Source organism: Denticeps clupeoides, chromosome 14 (genome assembly GCF_900700375.1).
Source record: "Denticeps clupeoides chromosome 14, fDenClu1.1, whole genome shotgun sequence".
Taxonomy (NCBI): domain Eukaryota; kingdom Metazoa; phylum Chordata; class Actinopteri; order Clupeiformes; family Denticipitidae; genus Denticeps; species Denticeps clupeoides.
The window spans coordinates 5,573,720-5,596,133 of NC_041720.1; the positions used below are offsets into that span (position 1 = coordinate 5,573,720).

At 43.6% G+C, this 22,414-nt stretch overlaps 2 protein-coding genes across 3 annotated transcripts; both read left to right on the forward strand.

The window, feature by feature from the left end:
* Positions 1–777: 777 nt before the first annotated feature.
* Positions 778–7,778, forward strand: snw1 (SNW domain containing 1). Its single transcript, XM_028953044.1, has 14 exons — positions 778–869; positions 2,260–2,413; positions 2,510–2,671; positions 2,917–3,012; positions 3,115–3,221; positions 3,307–3,411; positions 3,843–3,912; positions 4,004–4,069; positions 4,160–4,276; positions 4,396–4,537; positions 5,348–5,450; positions 5,761–5,878; positions 6,957–7,120; positions 7,454–7,778. The coding sequence occupies exons 1-14, from the start codon at positions 856–858 to the stop codon at positions 7,641–7,643; spliced, it is 1,608 nt and encodes a 535-aa protein (XP_028808877.1). The 5' UTR covers positions 778–855; the 3' UTR covers positions 7,644–7,778.
* Positions 7,779–12,905: 5,127 nt separating this feature from the next.
* Positions 12,906–22,076, forward strand: sptlc2b (serine palmitoyltransferase, long chain base subunit 2b). 2 transcript variants are annotated; one of them, XM_028953641.1, is made up of 12 exons: positions 12,906–13,116; positions 14,497–14,691; positions 14,794–14,948; positions 15,550–15,698; positions 15,846–15,970; positions 16,556–16,649; positions 16,761–16,866; positions 17,019–17,238; positions 17,557–17,683; positions 19,424–19,559; positions 20,010–20,139; positions 20,647–22,076. In XM_028953641.1, exons 1-12 carry the CDS (start codon positions 12,976–12,978, stop codon positions 20,749–20,751), a joined length of 1,683 nt encoding a protein of 560 aa, XP_028809474.1. In that variant the 5' UTR covers positions 12,906–12,975; the 3' UTR covers positions 20,752–22,076. The 2 variants fall into 2 exon arrangements, with proteins under 2 accessions (XP_028809474.1, XP_028809473.1); XM_028953640.1 differs by lacking the exon at positions 20,647–22,076 and having other exon boundaries at positions 20,010–20,639.
* The last annotated feature ends 338 nt before the right edge of the window (positions 22,077–22,414 follow it).

A 22,414-nucleotide genomic window follows, 5' to 3' on the forward strand; every position in this document is an offset into this window, starting at 1 on the left:
ATATAGAAATATATGAATGCTATATACAAATATGAACAGAAGTCCTGAATTTGACAACATTTCAATTTGCTTATATTGCATCGTTCATAAAAATGAATATAATTTCAAAGAACCCATTAATAATGCCTCTAGAAATATAAAACATATAGTTCTACCATGCTAGCCTAACTGTATTTGCACACTGAATGCATCCTGAAGTGCATCAGTAGTGCAATTGTTACACATTGCGTTGATGAAGCACAACATAAAGCGACCGTTTTGTGGATGGAAAAATGATAGACTTCATAAACTTATTTTCCTTACTTCTCCCCCATTGTTTTTTTTTTTTTTTTCCTGTGCCTGATTGGCAACTGTAATTAAGTCAGAATCTTGATTGATAGTGACTGACAGTATCTGGAAGAATGTCACTATGAATGACAGAGTACGGAACAAGAAACGACAGAATATTTATTTATTTACGATGTTGCTGCTGTGCTGCTGATGGGGACAAGCACGCACCTATTGTTTAGGGTGCCTGACAACTATTTAATCACTGATTTATACACGTACACACACACACACACACACACTAAACATAAACTGCTGTTTTGATAGCAAAGCTAGATTATTTATTCTCAGCCAACGTGTTTTATAATACAATGTATTTTCTGAACATTAAACAAAAAGTAATATTTTTTTGACGAATGTCAAAAGTCGAATAAGACACATTTTATTAACCAGTGAGAATGGTACTGGTTGGAACCCATCAACGCGAGATCTGTGACCACGAGAGTTCGCCGACAACGCGAGAACAACAGTCTCGCGAGATCTCACGAGTACAGAGCTACGTAACATCCGCTGCGCAGAGGGAACATAATGTCGCTCTGCAGGTAAGTTTCAAACAAATAAATCTTTCATTTTTTTCATACGAAACCTAACTTCCTTGCCTTTCTACTCCTTTTTTTTTGCATTTCTACGTCTTTACATTGCTGTACATCACGCGGTGGAATTATAATCTGCTAACGTGTCGTCAAGCGGATTAGCCAGATAGCTAAATAGCACGGCGGCGGCGGCGGCCTTTCTTCCTCTGTTTACAACTTAATTATTTATCCGGCATTATACTTTCTTTTCATGTTAGTTTAACATGTTAGTTTACATCGACAGTGACATGTTCTGGGACACAGATTATTTAACAAATCCAGCCAATCGAATGTTTCTTTCCATGTCCTAACAGGCTGTACTACGCGCAGTAGGCCGAAATATCCGGTCTTTCAGCACGCAGGGCGCTACGCAGGGAATCGCTCGGAATATAAAACACGTAGTCTTATTATAACACTTATTATTACACTTATATGTGTGTGTCCCCTGGAGACGCTCAGGGCTAAGTGTCTTGCTCAAGGACCCAATGGTAGTATGTGGGGTTTGAACCTGGGTCCTCTGGTTCATAGGTGAGTGTTTTACCCGCTAAGTTACTACCACCCCGTTATTTTCTACAAGGGGTGTGTATTGGCAAGGATCTCACGATACGATTATGTAATGATATTTTGTAATGCTGTACATTGCGATATTCTACAGTGAAAATGTAAAAATAGAGCTGATATACAAGATGCTGTGTATTAATTCGGCCAAAACAACATGGTGCAGAACTCATTTTTGGACTAAATTTGTGCACAAAAAATAACAGCATTTTATGTAAAGTTTTTGTCATTGTGATACACTGCAGCACAGCACACGGTCAAACAAACGAAATTTATTCTCTGCTTTTAACCATCATCCTTGGTGCGCAGCCATGACAGGCGCCGGGGAGCAGTGTGTGGGGACGGTGCTTTGCCCAGTGGCAACTTGGTGGCTCGGGACTTGGACCTGTAACTTTCTGATTATGGGTCCGCTTCCTCACCCGCTAGGCCAACCACTGCCCCGAAGAATTTAGGATTGGATTGAACCGCGGTCGGCTGCATCAAAGTCAGCAGCTCCTGTATCGCTACAATATCACTATCATTCGGTTGCAGCCTAAATGTTTGTCTGAAAGACACGACACATGAAAAGAAAAATAGTTCCTTACTTAGCTTCTGCTAAGTAAAGTAAAATTCAAGGTGGTATATGATCATTTATTGATCTCAGGCAAAATCGTGCAATTTAACGTCTAGACCACCGTAAAGTACAGTTTATTTCTGTATTTTTTATTTTTTCTGGCTCATGCAAATTGAAATAGTCTCCTCACTGGGGCAGTCTGGGAAATAAACCCAAAACCTGCTGAACCCGCTCCGTTTTCCTTCCCAGCTTCTTACCGGCGCCCACACAGCTGTCCCAGGACCAGCTGGAGTCGGAAGAGCGGGTCCGTGCTCAGAGGTCCCAGTCTTCGGCTTTGGTCTCCTCCCGCCGAGATCCACCTCCATATGGCTGCAGGAGCTCATGGGTGCCCCGCACCCTGGAGGTATTTGGACAATCTCCAACCTTATTATTGCTTTTTTTCTATTTTCTATGTGTACAACAGTGGATAACAAGCACATGTGCATTTTTTTTTTTTCAGGATTTTGGAGATGGAGGAGCTTTTCCAGAGGTCCATGTGGCCCAGTATCCACTGGAGATGGGCCGGAAGAAAAGAACCTCCAATGCCCTGGCAGTCCAAGTGGACGCAGAAGGGAAGATAAAGTACGACGCCATTGCACGACAGGGTCAGGGGAAGGACAAGGTGAGTCTACAGAGTCTATGTTCTGTCTACGTGGGAGAGGTTTTCAAGTAAGAATTTCATTGTGCTCTGTACGCTGTACTTTGTACATATGACAATAAACCTCAACCTCTTTCTTGCTCTTAATGTAAATAATTTTTTTATTTTAATCCAGTGGTTCCCAACATTTTTTCCCCCTGAACACCCGACTTGTTGAATTGATTTGCAAAACTTTTTTTTTTTCCCCACATGTGTTTCCCATATGACAGATTATATACAGCAAATACACAGACCTGCTCCCTAAGGAAGTTTTGAATGAGGACGCCCCAGAACTGCAGAGGCCTGACGATGAGGCAGTGGAAGAGGTGAGTTGGATCTCCAGTCTCATGTCCTCACATTTTGAATAGTTTTGTTTGTGTGTTCATGGTGAGCATTCAGCACCTTGAACACGCATTGTTCTCCCACAGCTGACAGAGAAGACCCGCTCTGCCCTGAGTAAGCTGGTCTCTCAGAAGATCGCTGCAGCCATGCCGGTGCGTGCTGCAGATAAACAGGCACCTGCTCAGTACATCAGGTGGGTTTTGAGAGAGATTACTGGTATATGCAAGTCCAAAAGTGTTTTGATGTTTTCTAGAGACTGAAAGTTCTGCTCTTTTTAGGTACACCCCATCACAGCAGGGAGTGGCTTTCAACTCCGGGGCCAAGCAGAGAGTCATCCGAATGGTCGAGATGCAGAAAGACCCCATGGAACCTCCACGCTTCAAGTGAGTATTGATTCTTTCAGTTCTGCTCAAAAAGCTTTTTTTTTCTGGTATTGCCACACCAGAGGAAATAAAGTTTGTTAGCTCCACTGCTCAGTTTTCAGCAATTTTGCTATTTGCTAGCCTTACGCAGGGAACCACATCACATGATACAGCATGTGTTGCTTTCGTATTCCAGCATCTCAGCAGTCCTGAAACCCTACCTGCAAAATTGAATTTTATCGCGATCATCAATCATAAAATCATATCATATAATTGCCCAGCAATACTTGTGACTGGGTATAAAATTAAGTATTCAAATGGGATTGGGAATGAGTCAAATGAAAACAGGATGGAAGTGTAAGGCTACCCCTTTTGCATTTTTAAATGTCACGATACTTTAGAAAGTTTAGAAAGTAAAGCACAAATAGTCATATGTAATTGTTATTCTTCAGGATCAATAAGAAGATTCCGCGTGGACCCCCATCGCCCCCTGCTCCCGTCATGCACTCTCCAAGCAGAAAGGTAGAAGTCATCTGGCTTTCAGTATGTTTATTCTGTACGTGGATCCTGGATGCGTTTGTTTTGGTGAATTAAGTCATTCCTCTTGTTTCAGATGACCGTAAAAGAACAGCAGGAATGGAAGATTCCTCCCTGTATCTCAAACTGGAAAAACGCGAAGGTACTCTTAAGTTTCAGATAGTCTCTTCCTTACTTATGACCATTTGGTTTGTACTCCAAGTGATGTATTTACAAAAAAATTTCTGTCTAGGGTTACACAATCCCACTGGACAAGCGTCTGGCAGCTGACGGGAGAGGTCTGCAGACGGTTCATATTAATGAGAACTTTGCCAAGCTGGCTGAAGCTCTGTACATCGCAGACAGAAAGGTACACACGGCTTTCGATGCACATCGACGTTTTTTTTTTTTTTTCTCTGTGGTCTTTTAGTTAGAATAAGACCCTTTGCATCATTAAGGATCGCCAAAGACGTCCGTTGTTTGTTACAGGCCAGAGAGGCGGTGGAGATGCGTGCCCAGGTGGAGAAGAAGATGGCCCAGAAAGAGAAGGAGAAGAAAGAAGAGAAGCTGAGGGAGCTGGCCCAAATGGCACGAGACCGCCGAGCCGGGATCAAAAGCCACGGAGACAAAGGTTCCTTCTCACATTTTAATCAATTTTAATCTGCTTTTAATAGCAGAAGTATCACTTATTAATCCCTCAATGTCCACCATGAAAAATGGAGTCTTTCATAAATGCAGCCCCAAATCCAACGTAGCATAATTTTCTAAAATGCATATGGAAAAGAAACCACCCTAGTGTTAAAACTCAATTAAGAGTTTTTTTTTTTTTTTTTTTTTCTTATCAGGGTTCCTGCGGTCATTAAAACCTGGAGAGGTTGTGAAGTTTGAAAAGGCAATTTTCCAGGCAAAAAAAACATATAAAGTTCTCGATAAGTCATTGAAATCTTAACTCATGAATGTATAACATGATGTATATAGTTCCCGTATGACTGCGTGAGAAATGTTCTTCTCCATTTACAACTACAACATTTAAAACTAGCGCAAGTCTATAGTGTTACGTAGTGAACCAGTGGTACTGCGTGCATTTTGCTTCCATATTCCAGCTGGTCTCCTTTTTAAAGTCATGTAAATTACAGTTGATTTATGCCAGAACATGATGGTGGTCCATTTCACTTGGGCTGTTAAGCTTTTCGGGGTTGTCATAAGTTATTTTAACAAAAAAATCTTATTTGACTTAGGGTTTGACTTTTTTTTTTTTTACATTGGTAGAGGAATTTCAGAGAACATATGGTCATGAAAATTTACCTTTGTCGTTGAAATGTCTTTTGAAAAATTGTGTAAGAATCTGTATTATTATTTTTACGAGCTAACAATAGTATGAGTGCAGTTCGGCTCTCATACCGTGTGTTAACTGTCACTGCCATTTGTCACAACCCTGCAGGTGGCGATGACACGGAAGCCAGAGAGCGTGAAGAGATCCGTGTGGAGAGGAGGAAAGAGAGGCAGCACGACAGGAATATCTCCAGAGCTGCGCCCGATAAGAGGTATGTATCATTCATGGCTTTCTCCGCTATCTGGGTCCGGCTCCATTCCCTCATATGGGGGTGAGGGGTGCAGGTCTATGGGTTAATGCTGTTTCCTCGGGTTGAACATATGGGGGGGTGGCTGACCGTTATGAAATTTGGATTAATCAGACGATATTCAACCTTTCACTGAGTTACCCCCAAATTATATAAGCTGTTTCGTGGTTAATGCCTAACAGGCCCACTGGTCCAGAGGCTAATTTGTCAGGACTGGGTGCATGGTCCGAGTCACGATTTAGAGGTTTCTACTTTCTTTTCTGCCCTCCATCAGGTCAAAGCTACAGAGGGATCAGGACAGGGACATCAGCGAGCTCATCGCTCTGGGACAACCCAATCCCCGGATATCCAGCGAAGCTCAGTACGACCAGAGGCTCTTCAACCAAAGCAAGGTACCAGCATAGCCAGTGCCTTTCCCATTTATGTTAGGTGATGTCAGCTTGTTATTTAGCTTTTTCTAAGCTGCCAGCTGCTTAGCTGTAGGTGGTCGGGGATGAAGGTATTTAGTGTGTGTGTGTTATATTCACATCATACTGAGAATAACAAATGAACAACATGCATTGTCAGTGTATTGAAGATGATTAAACCGACTTTGGAAGTGGAACAGGTGAACAAACACAGAGGCTGTTCTCTTCATTTGGGACTGGGATTTTTTTTTTTTTTTTTTTGCTCACTATGGTTAAACTGTCAGTCACACTTCTTGATAAAATCAGTGGTTAGTGCATGGTTTGGCATTTTTTTTTAACATTTCAGTCAAAATCGTGATAAAAACCAAACAATTTCTTTAGTCTGATCTCAATTTGTAGGCACTGTAACTGGGTCAGAATCTCACACATCTGATTCTGAGGAGCCCTGTTCTACCCCTGGTATCGGGACCTCCTTTGGAACGTCTGCTATTTGGGACTGACCTCAAATAAGTTTTTTTTTTTTTTTTTCTCTCTAGTTTTGGCTCATTTTCACTCACTTTCACTATAATTAAGTGAAAGTGAAGTGATTGCCATTGTGAGTGCAGCACAGCACGCAGTGAGTCAACGGAATGTGTCCACTGCTTTTAATCATCACCCTTGGTGAGCAGTGGGCAGCCATGACAGGCGCCCGGGGAGCAGTGTGTGGGGACGGTGCTTTGCTCAGTGGCACCTTGGCACCTCGGGATTCAAACCCACAACCTTCTGATTACATGGATGTTTCCTTAACCTCTAGGCCACCACTGCCCTGGACGTGGGCGCTATGTCCAGAACACTCTGCCCAAAGCTGGTTGTCAGTCAGAAACCTTTCATTATATAAGCATAAATATAAAACTGAAAAGGGGAATACCTGTAGATTTAGCTAAATGCTCTATTTTATTTTTTTTTAAATAGACCATCCACCTAATTTCGTTTAAGCCAAGAACAATCAAAGTAGTCATTTAAATGATGCAAATATATGGTTGAACAGTTTTGTTTGAACGGTGTTTTCCTGTGTCCGCTTCAGGGTATGGACAGCGGGTTCCATGGGGGTGAGGATGAAATGTACAACGTGTACGACCAGCCATTCCGGTCTGGCCGGGACATGGCCCAGAACATGTACCGGCCAAGCAAGGGCACAGACAAGGACATGTATGGAGACGACCTGGACACGCTCATGCACAACAACAGGTACGAGATGTTTAGAAAATATGATCTATTACTGCACCGTTCCATTTTGCTCAACGTTGGTTTGTTTTACTATGTACCGTCTAACATGTACAGTATGTAGCTGAAATGATGATAAAACTCACTTGAGATTCTCAAAAAATACTGATAAGAGTAAGAAGGCCTTTATGCAACAAACCCAAACATTACTGTTTTTAATAGTGACAGAATAGTTGTAATTACCCAGGCGGTTGTCTCAAATGGCCGCACTGTTCCTTGAAGACTGCTTATTAGCATCACTACTGCTGTTCCCTGCTCAACTCGTCTCATATTGACTAAACATGTTCACCGTTGAAGGTTTGTGCCTGATCGGGAGTTCTCCGGCGCCGACCACGGGTCCCGCAGGGATGGACCTGTCCAGTTTGAGGAGGATCCTTTCGGTCTGGATAAGTTCTTGGAGGAAGCCAAGCAGCACGGTGGCACCAAACGTCCCTCCGGAAGCCGGTCCAAGGACTACGACCACGAGAAGAAGCGCAGGAAGGAGTGAGGACTGCATCTATAGCTCCATTTTGTTTTTTATCATTCCTCCTGTGCTATTTGTGGGAAATTAGATGTATGCTCCTTTTATTTCCTGTTTTCTGTAGTTGTTACAATGGATTTTGAAACTCTTTAATGTTGGTGTAATGCAATAAATGTTTCCATGGGAAACACAGTGGTTGTAATGTCCTCCTTTTTTTTTTGGGTCTGTTACCACCTGTTTTAAATTCAGAATTTGAGCAAGATGACTAGTAGAAACTGAACAAGTGATCAGACCATCTGCTCTTTCCTGCCTTCAGGATGTTTCACAGTTGCATTGGTTTTGTGCTCGCTGAGTCCCCTGACTGATTGTTCTAAGTATTGTAACAGGGTTGCGTGTTCTGACTTATTTGGTAGCCACCCATTGAAGATCTTTGATCCTTTTTGGTATGTGACTGTGCTCTGAACACCCTCACCCTAGTCACTAGCTGATCACAAGTGGCAAGGGCTTGATCACACATCACTCCTGAGCAAGCCAAGTCGGTGGGGAGCGTTTCTGTGCTGAGCTTCAATGGGGGTTTTTAATTTGCTGATTATTTCCGTTTTATGTTACAATTGGTCCAACTTGAATCATTTTTTATTATTATTTAATGGGCAAGCCGTACACAGAGATGATTAAATACCCACTCGCTTTAAGTGGAGGCAGCCATAATTTCCAACGCATTAGCGCTGCTATTTCTATGCAAATGTGTTTTGGAGATTTACGCACTGATTAAAAGCAAACCGGCCCCATTTATTACTTTTATTACCCATGTATGCTGCCTGACGTTTTTATCCGAAGCAGACGTGTAGGAAATCACCACATGTGATTTCTGAAGTGGATATAAAAATCTCATGAACAATGAGAGTGCTTTGTCAGAGATGAAAGTAGATTGTCCAACCTCTCTGGCATTTGTTTAAATTTTTTATTTTTTTTTTTAGCAATAATTTAATTTTTAATATTAAGACTGAAGTTTGCTAAAATAGATACTTTTCGGTAATAGTAAGCAAATAAATCTCAAGACCACACTGATACACTACTTTATGCTACCTAATTGTCGCAAGCGAGGAACACCGAATTGCTCGCCGCTCCTGTGCTTTTGACAGGCCCACAAACTATCATTTCTCTCTTCTGGTTTGGCCGCAGAAGGTGCCAAGAATTTCCCTTTTGGGTTCGTGACGCCGAGTAAAAACTGCTTTCAAAAAAAAGAGAGAGTTTAGCACACATTAGCCACGCTCGAGGGCTGTTAAAATAAAGCATTTGGACGATAATTGGGGCTGTAGATGAAATCCATCCCGTCGTATTTGGAGAAGAGAGCCAGCGTGGTGTTTGCACAGTTCCTCTGCTGCTTTTTAATTTGCTCCTACACACTGTCCATTGTTTGGGCCTTCAGGTCCGTTCCATTTTCTCAGGCAGGTAGATAATGAGCATCCTCGCATGTGTTGTTTGGGCTTCCAAGAGCTCTCAGTGCAGGACAAATGAGTTTCGCATTCATTGCGGCCTCAGGAAATTGCCTCCTTCGCAGGTTTTTGTGTGTCTTTGAGCACAAAACAGCACATCCATTTGTGGCAAAGCACAACAGAAGCATCATCCGACTCACAAAAGAGGGGAAATGAAATGCTACAACAAATAAAGCACTATCCAAAGTATTTGTAACATCATATCAATACCATTAATATAATTTTTTCCAGATCATCCATATCTGTAAAGCCAATGGCTTTATTTTTTTGTTAGGTCTGAAATTAGGACTTTTATTGTACTTTGTTTGTATGTTCTTCCAGACCTTAATGGCTCTGCTCATTTATACAATTTAGCAATTAGTAAACGTGAAACATTATAAAATATATATGAATAATGACATTTTATGTGTAATCTGGTAAGTAATCAATCTCAAGACCCATTTGTTGTTATGATCTTTAAATGTGCCCTCTGCGTTGTTGAGAACCTATAAAGTGCCTTTTCTTCCAGTCCCGGTGCAGAAATCAAAGTTTGTTCTTAAGGTCAGGCCTGTTTAAAGCCAACAAACACTGAGATGGAATCATTTATCTCCTTGTTTTGGAGCGTGGCAAGAACGATTTGTAACGCATGCACCAGCAACCTGATGTATGGCTCTGGGACGAATGCAGTCATACTTCACAACTGCTCGCACATGAGGCTCTTTTCATCACTGGTTATTACAATCTTGATGTTCGAACATGATGAATGGTGCACTGCGTAATAGCTTTTTGGTTGAAATGTGTGTTAGTAATAAGATGTCAGAAACCATAAGATTAGATAAAACAAATTGTGACTTGTTCGGTGAAATATTTACTGCAATAACCAGACTCTGAAATGTATCATATGTATTCTTATTTTGGTAATAATATTGTATATTTATTTAATCCTCTTTTTTTTTCAAACACCTAATTATAGATGCAGAAATGATCAAATACTACAAATGAACCATTAAAGCCTGTGTCATATTCATCTAGCAGTGAGAGACAATTTGACAATAATGTAGACTGTATAAATGCACATACCAAATCGATATCGATATCACTCACTATCCTTAACTGCTTAGTCCTGTTACTCTGGGTCACAGCTGCCAGAGTCCATTCTGGGACAAACACACCATTCACTCACACCTACAGTCAATTCAGAGTTGCCAATCCATCTGGTGCACATGCCTTTAGACGGTGAGGAAACATGCACGAACATGGGGAGAACATGTTAACTCCACACACATAAGGTCCGAGGCAGGATTCAGACTCACAACCTTGGAGGGCTGAGGCCACAACGCTAACCACCGTGCCATAGATGCTATAGATATAGATCCACATATGGTAGTGGTGGACTAGCAGGTAAAGGTCAAACCCTTACCCAAGGTACCACTGAGGAGGGTACCGTCCCCGCACACTGCTCCCTGGGCGCCTGTCATGGCTGCCCACTGCTCACCAAGGGTGATGGTTAAATACAGAGGACACATTTTGTTGTGTCACCGTGTGCTGTGCTGCAGGGTTTCACAATGACAATCACTTCACTTCACTTTGTCATTTTACAGAGCAATTATTTTGACACTTTTAGTCTTCCAACAACCTCACATTTCCCATATTCAACTAATGTAACCAGTTCAACCACATTTAACCTCTTTCCAATCTTCCACTTCCCCTTTTCATCCCTCTATAGTCCATTCATTTTACAGAGCAACGATGGTCACGATTTTCAGTCATTTCCAAAACCAAATGCACTGCGACCACCCCGTAATCGTTTTTGATGTTAACATGCTAACATTTACATGCAAGCTAACATTTTAACATTATGCAAATTTTAGCAAATTTAACATGACGCATTGTTAGCATTTTTAATGTTAGCATGCTAGCATGCTATGAAATTAAGTAATTTCAGAATGATTACTTTTTTCTCTCATCTTTGAAATTTTTACAATTTCACCCATTTCATGAAATGAACTAATTTAGCAATAATTCCACTCTTCCCCTTCATCCATTCTTCCTTTCATCTCTTCCTGCTTTCCAAGCCAAAAATGAAGTTTGTTCACAAACATTTCTGTTCTATTTACACTAATAGTTTCAATAATAGTCATTACATATCATAATTGTTGATGTCAATATTTTTGATGCCCTTTGTATCATACGCTACTGCACTTTTATATCATCTTGTTTTTCCTCTGCCCATGCAACAAAACACTAACCTTGCGTAATGTCAGTTTCCACCCAAGGGAGCTTACTAGAAGACCAGGTACGATGAAGCACCCAAGCTGAGTCCCGAACTAACGATTGATTCTAATTAATAAAAGAAATCATGAAGAAAAAGGCAATTTCGCAGGTGCACAATCAAATTATCATAAAAGAATAAGCTGCCATAAAAGAATCCTGCCTGGGACCTTATGTGTGTGGAGTGAACATGTTCTCCCCATGTTCGTGCATGTTTCCTCACCGCCCAAAGGCATGTCCCCTAGAATGAGAAAAACTGCGTGAGTGACAAGTAAGTGGGGTGAAAGAGTGTAAGAAAAAAAATACATTGGCCTCAGATGAAGGTCTGCACCAACCTTTATGTCAATATGTTGAAACATGAGGGACCAGGTACAGGTTAAATTTCCATTATAAGTGAATGGGTAAAAAGGAGAGAAGTGGACGTGGCCCTTTTTTGGGGGGAAAAAGTGAATGAACCCAAAGAAGGGGGTTATGGGGATGCAGTATGTATACAAAAAACATTTGTTGTCATGAGAGCTCGTCGAAAAGTGGTCCCATGTTAAAGCTAATGGGAAAAATCAGTCAGAAAATGGGTGTGACACGTGGCCCGAGTCACAGATCGCCCAGAAAAAACTGTTAAGAAAAAAAAAATTGGAAAAATGCTAACAACAACAACAATAATAATAATAGTTATAATAATAATTACGAGAGGAAAAAGAAGATTTGGGCTTTCCAAGTCAGAATAATATAAGTAGTACAGATTGTAGTACAGTGACAAGTGGCCTCATGGGGACTTTCTTCTCCGTACCAGGACGACGCCTGTGAGCTTTAACCTTGACGTGACGTTCGTTTTTTACACATAAAGGCATTTTATCTTTTAAAAATTTGCTTTAAATAAATTACAATAGTTCACTGTGTTGTCTCAATGTAATGCATTACGATATTGTTGTTATATAATTTCGCCATTAATCACGATCAATCACTCCATGTCAGCATTTCCGGGAAAGCAGAGCATTCTTGCTCATGGAACAATAGAATTTTCCTGTTCAGGGTCCGGGCAGAACGTCACGTCTCCCATGTCTGAAACGCGGCCCCCTTCCTGAGCATCAAACCCCCCCCCCCCAAGGCCACTTGTCACTGTACTACACACTGTACTACTTATATTATTCTATTCCTATTATAATTATTGTTTTCATTATTATTATTCCAACTTTCTTTTCTATACAGTTTTTTAGGCGCTATGTGTGTGACTCCGCCCGCGTGTCACACCCATTTTCTGACCGATTTTACTTATAACATGGGACGACTTTTCGACGAGCTCTCACGACCACAATTTTTTTGTATGCACCCAAAAGTCAACAAGGGTGTATAACCCCCTTCTTTGCGTTCATTCATTTTTTTTTTTCCTAGTGACCCGGGGTTACTGTCGGTCATTACGTGACGGCCTCCGACGGGCCGCTCGAACCCGAAACCACGCCTCCCTCCGACGAGCTGCAACCCCATTGGCCGCGCGGGAGACTGCGGGCTGGAGGGGGCGGGGCGAGCTTCGCACGGTTCTCGCAGGGGCGGAGGCGGCTGGAGGAAAAACTTCACCCGCACGGAGGGCGCGGACCGTCGGTAGCCGCTTGGCCGTCATGACGGAGAGCTCCTCGAGTAAACTGCTAAATGGCGGCGCCCGTCACCGGCCGGCGAACGGCGCGAAGGCGGCCAGGAACGGCTCCGTGAAGAGCCGCTGCCTTTTCCAGCAGCAGAAGTACCTCCGTCCGAGGGGGAAGGTGAGGCCCGGCTTCGTGGGCTCCGTACCCGGAAATGAGCGAGCACGAGTGCGGTCGTGTGAAAATCTGCTATACGCGTAGAAAGAGCGAGTTCTATATATGAATATCTATAAATAATTAATGGGTGCGAGTGTCGGGCACGCCGTGATGTAATACGTACCGACAAAGGTTGTAATTACGTTTAATTATATGTAAGTAGCAGCGTTGCGTTAAATATTTATAATATTAGTTTTTTTTCTTATTCTGACAGGGTTGCGATCCCAGTCACCTTTTTAAAATTATTGTATATAAATGGCATTAATAAGCGCGGTGGTGATGGGGAGGATGAGGGTGCAACTTGACCGTGAATAGTAACGTCGGGATTTTACGGTGAAGGATGACCTGAGCTCGTCTGGGAGGACTAGCGACCCAGCATTTCTCCTGGTTGCAAATTAATAAGACTAAACAAAACAAAAAAAGCCGGTGTCCAGGTGACGTTGTGACGTGGGTTGTGGGCGGGGCCTCGGATTGGCTCTGTTTACATTGACACCACCTGGGAGAGCGGAGCTCCTGTTGTGAAGTGAAACCTGAACCTGAAGGAACCTGTTAGGGGAGGAATTTGGGGTGCGGGTGTGGCTCCTTTTGCCGCTTTTTGTGAATGGCTTCCTGAGGCAGCGTGGACCCCCTGGCACAGAAAGTATTTGGCTCAGCAAGTATTGGGGGCAGCGGTGGCCCTAGCAGTTATGGAAGTGGCCCCGTAATCAGAAGGTTGCCACGGAGGTGCCACTGAGCAAAGCACTGTCCCCACACACTGCTGCCCACTGCTCACCAAAGGTGATGAGTTAAAAGCAGAGGACACATTTTGTTGTGTGCTGTGCTTGCTGTGTATCACAATGACAATCACTTTCGCAAGACTGTGTTTCCGTCTTGGCTTTTTTTTTGGAAAGACGCTCGGATGTTGGACTTCTTTTTTTAGAGTCCAAGGCTGTGGCTTCTTCTTCCCAAGCTCGTTACCTTGCGGTGCTTTTTTGGGCCAGGCCGTGACCACGGTCACATGCATGCAGTGGCCAGACAGCAAGTGGAGGTTCTTATGACCGACAGAGTGATGGACTTCTCGGCCACTGCACGTCAGGAGGTCAAAGGTTACGTTTCAGGATGCGCCCGAGGAAGGCCATGTGGTTCACTGGACATGCCAGGCTAAAGTGACGTCACAAGGTTTAACGTTAACCAACAAATGCTTAACTTTGCTTCCTGCAAAACCTGCACATTAAATTGATATTTTGGACTTATATTTTAACGGGTGTCGTATGTGAAATCTCTCTGGTACATGAATACATTATTACTGTAGATATTATAATCTGTTCTTGTGTTAACTTTTTTTCCCCCCATTTTCTGCTACAGAATAATCATGTTGCAAGAAATGGAGGAATGTACAAGAAGCCATTTGTGGAGTATTTTGAAGAGACTCCCCTGTTGGTGGCAGTCCTCACGTACATGGGCTATGGAATCCTCACAATTTTCGGATACCTCAGAGATTTCCTTAGGGACTGGAAGATCGAGAAGTGCCATGTTGCCAGGGAACGAGAGGAACAGAAGGTATTAGATAGTTTATTATAGAAATTCTTTATACTTAGAATTAAAAGCGTCTGAAATTGAGTAGTTTTTGAGCGATTAACATCACATTCTTGTTCTCCATAGGACTTTGTTCCTCTGTACCAGGACTTTGAGAACTTCTACACCAGGAATTTGTACATGCGCATCCGGGACAACTGGAACAGGCCCATATGCAGCGTCCCCGGAGCCAAGATGGACCTGGTGGAGCGTGTTACCCATGATTACAACTGGACCTTTGAGTGAGTGGCCCATCAGTGTTTCCGTTGGGGTTTAGTCTGCATCATGACCAGGACCGCATGAAATTTAATGGTCCATATTTTTAATAGAACCGCTGGCAGAAGTGAAAAGTAAGATACATTCGTACATTGACTGTACCCAATTGACTGTACAAATGAAGATTAATTCTGGAGTCTGCATTGAATTTGAATCCTTATATGATTGATCAAAGGCCGTTTAAATGTAAAAAAAAAAAAGGGCAAAAATTACTGATCATGGGTAACATTCTAATCGCTGAGAGACTGGATTTTATTTTTTATTTTTTTTCAAGAGCTGTCCGCCATAATTGCTCTCATGGAAAAAAAAAATATTTTACTTTACTTGTAATGGCTACGGCATAAATCATGAAGAAGTTAAGAAAGCCACCCTTTTACCCTGATATACGTCTAAGCTTTTGAGAGGTTCTAGTATTTTGTATAGTATTTACATAAAGTTTTTTTTTTTAGCTGACCAGACCTGAGCACCACAGTATCTGAGAAGGTGCTGAAAAAAAAAGACATAAAACTTCTGTGGCGGAAAGAGTCCTGACTTTTTTTTTTTAACGGCTGCTCCCTCTCCCTGCAGGCACACGGGGAAGGTGATTAAGGATGTCATCAATATGGGCTCCTACAATTACCTGGGCTTCGCCGAGAACACAGGAGCGTGCGCCGCCGCGGCCGCCGAGGCCACCCAGCGGTACGGGGCGGGGGTCAACAGCACCAGGCGTGAAATGGGTGAGCGGGAACGAGCCTTGAAAACGAGCTGCCCGCTCTAAGCAGCGTGGCAACAGTGGCGCTCGCGCGGGACATTCCAGACGGAGCGATGATTTATTCATGGGCGTTTGCGAATGACACGGGGTGGGGGGGCGTTGTGCGTTGCAGGCAACCTGGACAAGCACGAGGAACTGGAGGTGCTGGTGGCCAGGTTCCTCGGCGTTGAGGCCTCCATGGCGTTCGGCATGGGCTTCGCCACCAACTCCATGAATATTCCGGCGCTTACAGGCAAAGTATGTAAGAGTCCTAAACATTTTGAATTGCATGTTCTTTTCTGAAAAGGTGCTTCATTTCTCCTCTACTTCTACTCATCAGTTGCACTTCCTGTATTCATCATGTACACTTTACCGTGATCGTAACGGGTAACTGTGTTCAGAATCTTCCTACGTGCCTTCAGTCGGCTTCACACGCAGTAAAACAGGACACCACCATGGCGGCGGCGTAACAGTAAATCCTTGATAAACCTTTCAGTATTTCACCTGTAAACACTCTGTCCGGTCAAGGTCGACAGGAACCTTTCCTGTAACAAGTTTATGTAAGAGCCCGGAATGTTCCCCAGACCTCCTGTTTTCGGCAGGGCAGCGAAAAAACATTCCTAACCTGCCAGGCACCATGGTCTCGCATATCTTTACAGGAAGCCCACGCCCCCTCAATCGCCCCGAAACCCAATCTGCAATCACACGGTTCCTTTTTTTTTTTTTTTTTTTGCCGTTTGACGTCACACCCTTCCTGAGTCACACTACGTTACTAGTAGGATAAGGACCGGAATCTTTCGTTGCTTCATCTTTTAATTGCTTAACCTTGTGAAAACCTTGCAGGGGTGTCTGATTCTCAGCGACGAGCTGAACCACGCCTCGCTGGTGCTGGGCGCTCGGCTGTCGGGATCTGCCATCCGCGTCTTCAAACACAACAGTGAGTGCCCTCGTGGCCCGGCGTTTGAAGTCTGCGAGGTTTATTCGTTCCGTTCGCCTCTGCCACATACCGCAGTTTTCCTGTTGACTCACGAGGCGACGTCTGTCCTAGATATGCAGAGTCTAGAGAAACTTTTGCGAGATGCCATAGTCCACGGCCAGCCCCGAACACACCGGCCCTGGAAAAAGATCCTGATCCTGGTGGAGGGAATTTACAGGTACTTTATTTTTTTTTTTTTAATGGCCGGAAACGAATTGTGCAATAAGTGTTGATCCTGTTTGGTCGTCTGACCCCGTGAGTCATGCCCCTGTGTTCGCTTTGCCAAGCGGGAGTGGCCTTGAACCTGTCTGCTTGTTTGTTAATGTGTAGCATGGAGGGCTCCATCGTCCGCCTGCCCGAGGTGATCGCCCTGAAGAAGAAGTACAAGGCCTACCTCTACCTGGACGAGGCCCACAGCATTGGGGCGTTGGGACCTGGGGGCAAAGGGGTGGTGGATTACTTTGGCCTGGACCCGCGGGATGTGGACATCATGATGGGCACCTTCACCAAGAGCTTTGGCGCCGCAGGAGGTTACATTGGCGGGAAGAAGGTAAAAAATTATAAATGATAAAGTGCAAACTTCCTGCATTAAATTTCTGTTAGAAGTTAGGTTTACACTACAGTTCAAAGTTTAGGTTTGTCTAGACAAAAAAATAGTTTTAATAGAAATAATACAATAATGAATAGAAAAACACAAGAAACATTCATTGACAAAGTCTGCGGATATTCCTGATAATGTTCCTCTCTGCATGTATGCAGATATTTAATCATTAATTTCCAGCTTCCAGAGACATTTACAACATGATTTTTTAAATTAATATTTTCTATTAAAACAGAAAGTTCAAAAAGACCTTTTTTTTATGTGCAGGAACTCGTTGACTACCTGCGCACACACTCCCACAGTGCAGTTTACGCTACCTCCATGTCCCCACCCGTAGCCCAGCAGATCATCGCTTCTATGAAGTGCATTATGGGAGAAGATGGCACCAACCTCGGTGAGTGTTTACAATCTGAGCCCACTCGAACCATATATTATTATATTATGATATAATATTACTTTCCTGCGTCTGTGGTTGGGAGGTTTTGTATGCAATGTGTAGTTCCAGGGTTCCTGGCATGTTTCCTCAGGAGCGTCATGTGTCTTTTCAGCCACAGGGTGGCAGTACAGTACTTTTTTTTTTTTTTTTCCCCCCAATGCTCCAGGGTGACTTTGGGTGCTACTGCTTCTAAGTAAAACATTAACAATACAAACACGAGTGCAAAGCGTCACACAAAAGCCTGAGTAAACACACGTGATTGCCGTCTTCCCACCAAGCGGCCACGGGATGGAAAGTTAGGTGGTGAAGGGCCTTTTCCTTTTCACTTGCAGTTTCTTCCTGTTTTTGGAACAGGCTTCCAACATGTGGTAGAGCAGATTGCTCAGGAGCTCAAAACACTTTATTCCTCTAGGAATGAAACAATTTATTGATTATTTGGATGCATCCGATTCCGAATACAAACATTTTTACATTTTGATCTATTTTCATTAACAGTGGTAATGTAAGTGATTTTTACTAAATAGGATTGCACCAAGGTCATGTGCCTGTAAAAATGCGTTGTTTATTGATATGGCTCTTTCAGTATTATTGATCTCATCCTAGTGTGAAAGCAGTTGTACCCTTGCACTTACACTCGATGAAAGCCACACCCACCCCCCGTGACCAGAATCAAACGAGACGGCCACTCTGAGAATCGTATTAACACCTCTCTCGGAGGGAGGGAACATCTGGAAGCCCTTTCTTTTCCTCTGCCGGGCATCGGCCCCCTCGCTCCGAAGACGAAAGAGTGAGGAGGGAGAGAAAGAAAGTGCGTGTGCGCCGGGCCCCCTTATTTCCATTGGCTCCGTAGCCCACTGAACGCAGCCTGAAGCCTCGCCTCAGACCCCCGGGCTAAAACAGCTTTATGGCTTTCAGATGTGCAAGTGGGGGGTGGGGGCGGGGGGTTATTGATACAGGAAGGCTGGGTGCCGGGAGAGGAGCGTAGGCGCTCTGATGCTCTGAGATCTGGGCCCTCTGATGTCTGGCCCTCCGCTGTGCCCAGCGAGAGGCGGGTTCGGCTCAGGGTCGCGGAGTTCTCCTCAAAGCTTCCCACCCTGGATCCTCACGGCCCGGAGCTCATCTCCCACCCGGACTCTGCCTGAGGGGCCTATTATCTTCCCACAGGAATGCGCTTGTAGATGTCCTGCACAATCTTTCTTGCGTTTCTCTTTCGACCTGAGCCTGACTGGATGATGTGGCTTAAAAGATCAAAATATTCCACTGTATTGCCATTGAAGAACAATGCTGAACTTGAGGTGGTTTAGACCTGCAGAGTTCTTCTAATGAGAATTCTAGGAGAGAAACGAAAACGATTGGAACGATGGTAAGTCATGCTAATAGGTTTTATGCTTTTATTACATTAAAGTAAAATGGCGGTAGTCCCTGCTACTTTGCTCTGGGATGCCAACAAGTGTGTGGCTGCCACTTGGGGCAAAGAAAGTTCAAACAAGCTGTCAGCACATCTCCATACACTTCATGGAATGGCTCTGAATTTTTTACTGACTATAAAACAGTTTTGTTTGCTGATGTACAAGACAGACAGTTTCTGGCAGTATTTTCTCTGTGTACATATCGAACACTTTGTCATCAGTTAGCTGGTTGAGCAGCCTGATCTGATCTTTTTTTTTTTTTTTTTTTTTTTTGCTCTCATTTTCATAGGCCGGGAACGCCTGCAGCAACTTTCAGAGAACACTACATACTTCCGGAGGAGACTCCACGAAATGGGCTTCATCATCTACGGGAATGAGGACTCCCCCGTGGTCCCCATGATGCTCTACATGCCTGCCAAAATTGGGTTTGTTTGTGTTTCACTCTTGCGTCATCATGGGGTTTTAACGTATGGAACTTGGAAGTCACAAGCCATTTTTTTTAGTTTCGCTAAAAGTTTCGGTTTATGAAAGAATAATAGAGAAATTCTTACCAAACCCTAATCAACAAGTCCAATCCTAATTCTGTTTAAGGTTCATCAGTATTCAGTGTTATATAAGGAAGCACCACTAGATGGAGCTGCTTGATTACATGTTTAAAATCAGGGGATTTTTATATTGCCCCCGTATGTTGTGCAAATGTGTTTGTTCCTCATTTTACATTTAAGTGAAGTGAATTGCTATTATGCTGATAGGTCGATGTTATTTTCTTATTATTCATATATTGGATTTTCACAACTCCGGGGCTATGGATCCTGCAATTAATTATGTTTTATGTGCTTAGGAATGTACATTAAACGTGAATGGTCACCTTTCAGAGCATTTGGCAGAGAGATGTTGAAGAGGAACATCGGCACGGTGGTGGTGGGTTTCCCGGCCACGCCTATTATCGAGTCGCGCGCTCGTTTCTGCATTTCTGCCGCCCACACCAGAGAGATGCTCGACACGGTGAGTCCCCTCCCCCCAGCATCATGCCATGTCCCCCGTCTCCTCGAGCCACAGGAACCCCGTCTTTACCCTTTGACCTCAGAATGCATTCAGCGGCGAGATACCAGGGCCATAAACCCGGGATCAAAGCCGGGCTTGACGTCTCCAAAAGTTCACAGGACTGCTGGCTGCCTAATGTCAAGCAGGTGCTCCGGTCATTTAATCAAAGCCCGTTTTAAACGGAACCACCGGGCATTCTTTCCCAGATTAAGAGCTACGTAGTTAATGCCCGGGTGGTTGTCGTGGAAGCCATGTAGTGAAGGCATGAAGAGTGGGCGGGGCCACGTGGCGCTGGTTGCAGCACGACGTTAGCGAATCTGGAAACGTGAGAATAGTTTCTGACGCAGTCGTGCGGCTTAAAAACAGAAGGGGTATGTCGGCCATGACTCACCTGGAGTCGGTTGTATCGGTGAGTCAGCGTTTTAAAAAAAAAGTTTTGTCCCCCCCCCCTCCTGTCCGTTCTCTCAGGCGTTAACCGCCATCAGCGAGGTGGGCGACCTCCTGCAGCTGAAATACTCCCGACAGAAGACGCCATCGTTGGAGGAGGACGCGTACCTGGAGAGCCAGGACTGACGCCGGCCTCCGCTCTCCCGCCCTCTTCAAACTGTTCCGTTCGTTCCCGTGTTCTGTCCCTCGTCACTAATTTGTTCACGTGAAGAACGCAAGAAAAAACAAAAAAAAAACATTCTCAGGGGTGTTTGCAGCAGGAACGTGACATGTACCTTCACATTTCCACTCTTGACGAACGACCACATCTTGTCGCGTCGCAAAAAAGTCATATCGCTGCAATCCAAACGCTTTCTTGAGCGCTTCGCTTATTTTGGGATTGCCTGTGACTTGGCACCACAGGCCCGGGCCCGTCAGCGCTGGGTCACAATGATCTCTTCATTTCTGGCAGGGGCCCTGCATATAACTTATCTCTTTTATAAGCAATTTTGGTCGGAATTTCACTAAGACTACAGAGACGCATTTCTTCTTTTCTGGGGACCGAGTGCAATGTGGGATATCTGCTATGGTCTTGCTTTCAACTTTTAGGTCTTAATATATGTGTATTTTTAAAACCCTTGTGTTGTTTACCTTTTTCTCTCATGATTTTGTGAAGGAACACAAGTGTTCTTTGGGCTTTATTTCTGGTAACCGAAGAGCTTCACCGAGGTCTTTTATTCATTCGGTTCTTCTGTCATCACTCAAGTGCTTTTCCGGGGGGGAGTGCAGACGTCCGAGTGACGCGCTCCCTCATGTCTGGACACATGACGATAGTATGCTTGTCTGACGTGCAGATTATTTTGGAATAAGGCAGCTTTTAAAAAGAACTTTCCAAGTCACTTTTTTCTTTTTTTTTTTCTTTTTTAATAAAAACCAGAGCATGTACTACTGATGAGCGCTCAGAGACGCAGGCATGATGTAGTCAGCGAAGCTTCTGTTTTTAACCGCCACTGTGGACCTTAATGTTACTGTGCTGGTTGTTTAAAAGGAAGAAAGGTTTTTTTAAAAAACTAAAACCAAAGGGGGGCATTCCAGAATGTTTGTGTTTATTTATTGTCGTGAAAGTTCCATTTCAATTTGAGTTTCCATTTCAGCCGGTCGGCCATTTCAATCCGTTTTTTTGTGCACATGCCTTTGGAAACAGTGAGAATTGTTGTGTGTGACTTATTAATGTATGTTGCTCATTAAATATCCATGTCCGTGAAGAAGTGTGCAGAAAAGAAATCTTATTTATGTCATCGGGATGTGAGCCATGTGGCCACGCTTATTTTTATTTATCAACCAACATACCTTCCATACATTACATGCAATGTTTCATAAGCCATTGCTAAACAACTCACAGATACAAGATAAAGAAAATGTCTTTGATGCAATGACCAGTGCTATAATAAAAAAACATTGTACAGTCACAATGTGTCACCGTGTCTTGTTTTTTTTTCTTTTCTTGTCATCAGAATGTTGTTCAGATATGACATTAAAGAGAAGGTTTTAAAGCCAATGTCATCTTTTTGAAGCTGGGGTTATCATGGTCATTCCTCCTGGGCATGAGGCGGGGGCCTGTAATCAGTCGGCCATTGTCCTTGGAAAATGCTGCTGGCCGGCAGCTGTGTGAAGCTTTTTTTTTTTTTTTTGAAGCCGTGCCTATTGGCTTCAGTCAGGATTCCCTTACATCAGGAAATCAATTGCATGTCATATTTTAAAAAACATTGCTATATACACCTAGATGGGTTTTTTTCTAATGCATGTCACA

Coding starts and splice junctions, on each gene's coding strand:
- snw1 (XM_028953044.1), top strand. Junction 4,538..5,347: donor CAAAAGCCACGGAGACAAAG/GTTCCTTCTCAC, acceptor ACAACCCTGCAG/GTGGCGATGACACGGAAGCC. Junction 5,879..6,956: donor GGCTCTTCAACCAAAGCAAG/GTACCAGCATAG, acceptor TGTCCGCTTCAG/GGTATGGACAGCGGGTTCCA.
- sptlc2b (XM_028953640.1), top strand. CDS start 12,976: ATGACGGAGAGCTCCTCGAGTAAACTGCTAAATGGCGGCGCCCGTCAC. Junction 17,239..17,556: donor GTTACATTGGCGGGAAGAAG/GTAAAAAATTAT, acceptor TTTTATGTGCAG/GAACTCGTTGACTACCTGCG. Junction 19,560..20,009: donor TACATGCCTGCCAAAATTGG/GTTTGTTTGTGT, acceptor GTCACCTTTCAG/AGCATTTGGCAGAGAGATGT.